The sequence below is a fragment of the Protobothrops mucrosquamatus genome, unplaced genomic scaffold (genome assembly GCF_001527695.2).
Source record: "Protobothrops mucrosquamatus isolate PMUCROS unplaced genomic scaffold, P.Mucros_1.0 scaffold1102, whole genome shotgun sequence".
Lineage (NCBI taxonomy): Eukaryota > Metazoa > Chordata > Lepidosauria > Squamata > Viperidae > Protobothrops > Protobothrops mucrosquamatus.
Window position 1 is genome coordinate 254990 of NW_015387323.1, and position 7898 is coordinate 262887.

Below are 7898 nucleotides of genomic sequence, written 5' to 3' on the forward strand. Positions count from 1 at the left end.
TTGTTACAAACACCAGCTTAACCATTAGATGCTGACAAAGGTTTCTTCATTGGAAAATGTCTTCATGTAAGCATCTATTTTCTAGTAACACATTACATGGTCAAAGACCAGGTAAGAACAAATACAGGGAGATGAAAGCAGAAGGAACTAACAAAGGCAGGAAAAGATAGGAGAAGGAACTTAAGCATATTATCTGTTTAGGTAGGTGAAGCATTAAGTCAAAAGGGTATGACCTTCTGGCTGCTTCATTGGAACAAAGGGTATCAAGAGGTTATGAGGTTTGTGGGGGGGAAAGCACGGCAATTTGCTGCACGTGCATTTTTCCCGACTTGGCAACTGACTTTTTTTTTTATAAATATTTTATTAGGTTTTATATAGGTAAGGAAAAGATAGGGTCAATACGGGTATGAGGGGAATGGGAATAGGAATTTGGGGTAGGATAAGGGTAGGTACAATAATCGGGTAACCCCCCATAATAATCCCAAGCTTTAACAAACAAGCTACTTTCCGGATCTAAATATTAAATAAACATAATTTGTATAATACTAAACAATTATAAAGATAAAGTTAACTATAATCATATAACTAAAATTAGATAAGTAAAATTCCTCTAAATAAATATTCATACTTAATAACATATCAACTAATTCTAGTCATCACCATTAGTATTTAAAATCACTAATAATAAAACTATTATTTAAGAAATAACACTTAGTTAAGAATCTATCATTCTATTCAATTTTAAAATTCAATTCAATTTTAAGTTCTGATCGTATTCTAGCGTATTTCTAACCATCGATAAAATTTTCCCCAAGTTTTGAAATAAATTGAATCTTCTTTCTCCTTCATCTCCAAAGTTAATCTATCCATTTCTGCACAGTCCAAAATTTTTGAAATTATAGCCTGGTCAGATGGTAGATTTTAATTTTTCCAAAATTGGGCAAATACTATTCTTGCAGCTGTTAATACATGTAGTATTAGTCATTCTCTTTACCATAATTAGATCCTACTATTCCTAGCAAAAACAATTCTGGTTTAAGGCAACTGACTCTTATTTATGACGGATGCAGTGTCCCGGAATCATCTGATCACCTTTTGCGACCTTTTGACAAGCAAAGTGTCATGTGTCTGAGTAATGAAACACTTAAAAGGACTTTCAGGCATGTTTTCTCCTAAAAGCTTTTATTAATGTTAAAACACATCAGCACGGCATGGAGGAATGCTTAGAACTGCTCATCTTCCGGTACGCCTAGCATTCCAGACATTGCCACTCCCTTATTGTAGGGTCATGGTTCACATCTTCCAATCAACTTGAAAGATATGATTTACTTCCGGTTTCTTTCTCCCGGGCTATCCCTATGCTCCTCCCTCTCTCCTAGTTGCTGGTTTAACTATATATATACCAGACAGTTCTGCACATTGTCAAAGCAAGAATATACAGTATTTGCAGCGTTGACACAAAGCCAATGGGGAAACCAGATTCACTTAACCGTGTTACTAAATAACTGCAGTGATTCACTTAACAACTGTGGCAAGAAAGGTCGTAAAATGGGGCACAACTCACTTCAGAGCTCTCTTGCTTAGCAACAGAAATGTTGGGCTCAGTTGTGGTTGTAAGTCGAGGACTACATATGTAAGTTGTGCTGGAGAATTACTTTGGTAAGTTTCAAGATTCTTTTTTATTCAGTTCAATTTTCTTGAAATTTTTGCTGTGTTCAATTTACTTGACCACTAAGAAAGATTTTTCCAGAAACCAAAAGGGATCTGGTTTCCTGAGTTTGCCAGCCTCCCAAGGCTTGACTACTCCCTGAGGTTGCTTTCGTTACTAGCCCCTTTGTTCATCTGATTTTCTAGGACGTTACACCTTTACAAATTGTCTTGGCTAACACCGCCCTGCATTTGAAAGCCCTGCTGGACTTTGAAGATGACCAAGGGGGCAAATATGTTGCTGGAGATGAATGGTTGTTTGAAGGACCTGGTAAGTGGCAATTGTCAAGGAAGGAAACTTTTCTTGGGAGGTGAGATGTATGGTCGTCTATGTAGAATAGAATTCTTCATTGGCCAAGTGTGATTGGACACACAAGAAATTTGTCTCCGGTGCATAAGCTCTCACTATACATATAAGCAACAAATGATAAATCATGATTATAATCATAAAATACATTCATCATAAATCATAAGACACAACACTCGGTGATAGTCATAGGATACTAAATATGTGGCTGAAGTAGAGGTCCCAATAGCCCCAATTAGCATAGCCAGTGGTGAGGAATCCTGAATGCACTACTTCAGCCAAATGTGGGGAGCCATAGATTCCACATCCCTGGAGGACACATGCAGATCTTTGCAGAAGATTATGGCTTGACTTCCTAGCATCTTCAGCTGAAACAAACGGATATGAAGAAAGGTGAGGAATTCTGAGATTCCACCAAGCTGTTGCCAGTCAAATAGGCAAAACTGAGTCAGATCCAATTGTTTTCCAGGACTCCAGGAAACCTGGGGCCAAAATATTCCTCTGGATTTTCCCCTTTCTTGTCATTGCATCCTATATGGATGTAATTTTTTTCTTTATTTTTTATCCCAATTGAAATTAATGGCAAAAATGACAGCATTGGAAAAGGTCTAGGGCAGTGGTTCTCAACCTTTTTAATGCCGCGACCCCAACCGGTCGTAAGTCGAGGACTAAACCGGTCGTAAGTCGAGGACTAAACCGGTCGTAAGTCGAGGACTACCCAACCGGTCGTAAGTCAAGGACTTTCCCTGGCCGGGAGCGCCACGCATGTGTGGTTCCGCCCCCTGCGCCGGCCGAGGCGTAGCTGGCAAGCGGCAGAGACGGAGCAGGCCGACCACCAGCTGGCCCAGCCCAAGGGAGGTAAGGCACCCGCCGGAAAAGGGGGAAAATGGCGGACAAAAAAAAATGGCGGGCAGCCTTGCTTGGCGACCCCCATGAAATGGTTGATCGACCCCAAATGGGGTCCCGACCCACAGGTTGAGAACCACTGGTCTAGGGAATATGTTTTAAGTGAACAATTGTGGTATTAAAATGAAAACATGGATCCATCTGATTTTTCTTCCCCAAATACCACAGCATATTTTACAAGGACTTCCCCTCTATGCACGGAACCAGAAAAATAGCTTCCATCCCTTTTCTTCCTGTGTGTTGGCTTGACTTGACCTAGTCAGAAGCTCGCACTCCTTTCCCATCCCTACCATAATTGAGATGGAGCCTAGCTAGCTCATCTACTAAACCACTGTCATTTCTAGGCACCTACATCCCACAAAAAGAGGTTGAAATTGTGGAGACAATCCTGGCCACCATCATTCGTCCCAATCAAGCCATCAAACTTCAAGCATGGAAGGAATGCAGGGACAGAGAGGGGAACAAACGTGTGACAGGTATCTTTTTGGTTTCCTGCCCACGATCCTATGAGAGGACAGCTTTTGAGTATGTGTGTGTGTGTGTGTGTGTGTTTGTGTGTATCTTGAGTTTCCAATTTCTTTTTGCTACAGGTGAGGAATGGATGGTGAAGAAGGTTGGGGCTTACTTGCCAGGTGTATTTGAGGAAGTAGTTGACATTGTTGATGCTGTCATTCTGACTGAGAAAGTAGGTGCAGCTTTTAATGGTAGATGGTGATTATGGGAAAGAGGTTATTGATTTCACTTTTCGAGGTCTTTGTTGCAAAGCCCAGGCCAAACTCTCCTTTGATTCTGAAGCTCCTCCACTTATGATCAGGTGCCCCATTGTACAGGCATACTATGACTGTCCTTGCCTAACAAATATGAAAAAGCTCCTTTTTAATAGCTAATTGGATTGAAAGATGTAGGGAAAGATTTTTGCCCGTCACAGTCTTAGAGATTGTGTGAATTGCTCTGAAAGACAATCTCCTAGACTAGTTAGACAAAGACAGGAAGACCCAGGTTCTAATACCTTTTGAGTAGCACCATTCGCTCAGTGACTCTGGGGCCTTACACTATATAGGAGAATATTCCCAGGGGAATGTTTGAACTGGAGACCAAGACGCATTGTATTGAAACACAAGTGGATTTATTGATGGCGCTGGAGGCAAGGCAGGCCTAAAGAAGGAGGGGTCTTGGTCCCATTTTGTATGCTTAAAATATATGTGTGGCTGGATTTGGCAAGGGTGGGGAATGATGGCCCTTTATGACTTGTGTACTTCAACTCCCAGAATTCTTGAGCCAGACATAAAAAGGGCTATCATTCCCCACTTCTGGGATATGGCATCAAGGTATTGGGTTGGGTATAGACAACAGCAAGTATTTGACTGGATAAAACACACACGTTTCACAAAAGCAGTGGGGTAGTTAGGTAACTGTGGGGTAATGGTGCAGGACTACAAACACAGTGGGATTTTGAAGCAACAAAGATGTCAGAAATCCTCACCACACCCCTGGCAAGAAGACACGGAGCCGTCAGGTTCACAGGTGGCTGCTGGTTTTACTTCAGGAATCTCTGGCATGCAGTTACAACGATAGTCTGCTATCAAAGTCAGCGCTGGGAGCAACTGCCTCCCAGAGCTCTATATACACAACCGCTAATCAACCCCACCCCCCGCCCATCTAACCAGCATCCAGATGCGCAAGCTTAAACGGCCAGGTGAGATGCACTGCTGCCTTTCAGCCTAGTGTGCATTCCTACCCCAGCCGGCTGTTCCTCAGGCCGCTCTGCCAGCCCTCAACCCCAACCAGCTGTGCTTCAGACTGCTCCGGCGGCCCTCGACCCCCTGCTGTTTGGCGGCCGCTCTGGCGGCCCTCGACTGCAAGCCCTGTCGTCTCGCCAGCTGTTTGGCGGCCCATCAGCTGTTTGGCAGCTGCTCCACCGGCGCTCGGCTCCGAGCCTTCGGCGGCCCGTCAGCTGCTCGGCAGCCGAGGGACGCCGCCAGGAACACAAGCAGGCTTGCCCACGCCGCCATGGAAGTCATCCAGCGCTGCGCCCGTCAGCTGGCTGAAAGGTGGGATTGTTGGTGCCGGCCGCCGGCATCCTCCGCCCCACGTGCCATCCTTAAACCTCCCCCCACCCGTTTATGTCAAGCCCCTCTACCAGGGCTCCTCCTAGAAAGCAAGGAGAGACATGAGATTAGACAGGTGCTGTAGTGGACGTTACAGGCAGACCCCGTTTCAGTTTATGAGTTTACCGGCGATGATACCGCCTCAGCAGCTGGGGGGCTTTGATGTCCGCTTCCCCCACCCAGGAGGCCTCCGTTACTGGGTACCCCTTCCACCTCACCAAGTATTGCACACAACCCCGGTGGATACGGGAGTCGAGCACCTCCCGGATCTCGTAGTGGTCCCCCACAACAGGGCCTGGTGGTTGTTTCATGCGTCTCAACGATGACCCTGCCACCAGTTTTAACAGGCTGCTGTGGAACACTGGGTGTACCTTGCCTAGGATGCGGGGAAGATGCAGCCGCACTGCGACCGGGTTAATGACCTGCGTCACCCAGAACGGGCCTATGTATTTTGGCCCTAACTTTTTGCATGGTAGTTTCAAACGCAGGTACTTTGTCGATAGGTACACCATGTCCCCTACATGGAGGGGTTTCTGTGGTGCCCGTTTTTTATTGGCCTGTACTTTAGAGGCCTCCTCTGCTTTTCTCAGAGCGTTTTTTACAGAATCCCAGACTTCCTGGATACGGGTCATCCAGTCTTGGGGCTGACAAGAGGAGAGGTTCCCCTGCGGGCATTCAGGTATCGGGACAAACTGTACTCCATGCACAACTCAAAAAGGGGTGAAACCAGTACTGCTATGGACTGCGTTGTTATATGCCACTGTCATGCCTCCATCCGAGCCTGACTCTGAGGAAGACATGGAGTTCCCTGTTGAGGCCCAGGAGGGGGTGTCTGTGGCTTCGGAGTACTGGGGGGAGGAGCAGTCTGAGGCAGGCCAGGGCCCTTCAGGTTTGGAACAGGGAAGGCAGAGTTCAGGCGAGGAGCAAGGCCCCTCCCCACCTGATCCTAGAGCAAGGAGAGCAGAGAGGAGGAGGGAACAATGGAGGCAGGCTCACTTGCTCGGGAGGAGAGCGTCCTGCCCCACTCCACAAGGCACACCTGGGGAGTAGGATTTAAGGAGACGCTGTGGGGTGGGGCATTTGCCGGGAACAAACGTGAAATCTTGAGATAGTGTGCTCTTGTAACCTGGACACTTTGTATTCTGGGCCAGTTTGCTTCCTGCTGATCTCTCCTTGCAGTCTGCAGTTTGCAGTTCGCAGTTCACAGGCAAGCTGGGAGTTAAAAGGATTATACGTTTGCTTGTTATCTGTCTTGCTTTAAGAACAGTGTAAACTTCCCTGGCTGTTTTGTTTTAACTCGTGCCAGCATATGTGGGGGCTGTTGGGTGAACATTGGCAGTGATTAAAAAGACTATTGCTCTGGCCAACTGATTGCTTTGTCTCCGTTCGGGTCCCTGGGTCATCACAGCCACCTCCGCAAATGGCAGGAGCTCAACCCAGTCTGTTTGCTGATAGGAGACATAGCACCTCAGGTACCTTTCCACCATTGCGTTAGCCCGTTCAGCCGCTCCATTGGTACTGGGGTGGAATGCAGAACTAAGTCCCTGGGATGAACCAATAGAGCGGATGAACTCCCGCCAGAAGCGGGCGGTGAACTGTACACCCCGATCGGATATGATCCGTCGGGGCACCCTGTGTAGGCGATACACATGTTTTATGAACAGGTTGGCCAGTCTTCGGGCGGACGGCAATCCCTTGCACAGGATGAAATGGGCCTGCTTCGAAAAGAGGTCAATCACCATCCATATCACCATATGTCCATGGCTGTCCAGCAGCTCCACGACAAAGTCCATTGCTATCTCCTCCCAAGGCCGGGTAGGGTCCGCTACCTGTTGCAATAACCCAGGCGGCTTCCCCATATGGGGTTTTGTGGTAGCACATACGGGACATTCCCGTACATATATTTCCACATCCGCCTTCATCCCTGGCCACCAGAACTGGTGTCCGAGCAGATGCAAAGTTTTAAGGAATCCAAAGTGGCCGGCCTGTCTGACGTCATGGCATCTTTGGAGCACCTTAGTCCTTATTTCCTTCGGGACGTAGACTTTGTCACCCTTCCACACCAACCCCCCCCCTCTTAGTAAGGCCAGATGGCCCAACAACAAGGGGTCGCTTTGGTTCGCACTCTGTAACTCCTGCATCAGGTTCTCTGTTGGTTTGCTCGCAACCACTTTGGCGGCTGACTGCTGCACAGGGGGTACAATGGCTTTTATCACCTCCTCCCTCCTGCTGTTATACTGCGGCATCTGGGACAAGGCATCCGCCAGGAAGTTCTTCCCACCGGGCACATATTTCAGATGGAAACGAAACCTCTGAAAGTATTGTGCCCATCGTACATGTTTAGGGGCGAGGCGTCGAGGCGTCTGGAGGGCCTCGAGGTTCTTGTGATCCGTCCACAACTCAAACGGTTCTTTAGCCCCCTCCAGGAAATGCCGCCATGTGGTCAACACCCACTGTACAATGAACGCCTCTTTTTCCCATATCGCCCATGCTCGCTCGGTGTCGGTAAGCTTTCGAGAGGTAAACGCACATGTCATGTGTCTGAGTAACGAAACACTTAAAAGGACTTTCAGGCATGTTTTCTCCTAAAAGCATTTATTAAGATTACAATACGTCAGCACAGCATGGTGGGATGCTTAGGTCTGCTTCTCTTCCGTTATGCATAACATTGCAAGCATTTTCCACTCCCTTATTGTAGGGTCATGGTTCACATCTTCCAATCAACTTGGAAGATGTGATTTACTTCCGGTTTCTTTCTCCCGGGCTATCCTTATGCTCCTCCCTCTTTCCCAGTTGCTGGTTTAACTATATATATACCAGACAGTTCTGCACATTGTCAAAGCAAGAATATACAGTATTTGCAGCGTTGA

The 7898-nt window shown here is 46.9% G+C and overlaps 1 protein-coding gene across 1 annotated transcript in view; it reads left to right on the forward strand.

Moving 5' to 3' along the window:
- Nucleotides 1-7898, forward strand: part of LOC107291276 (major vault protein-like) — a 43783-nt gene that overhangs the window by 9724 nt on the left and 26161 nt on the right. Inside the window, 3 exon segments of the mRNA XM_015820265.1 lie at nucleotides 1855-1978; nucleotides 3265-3396; nucleotides 3511-3605. Coding sequence (XP_015675751.1) covers nucleotides 1855-1978; nucleotides 3265-3396; nucleotides 3511-3605 — 351 coding nt within the window.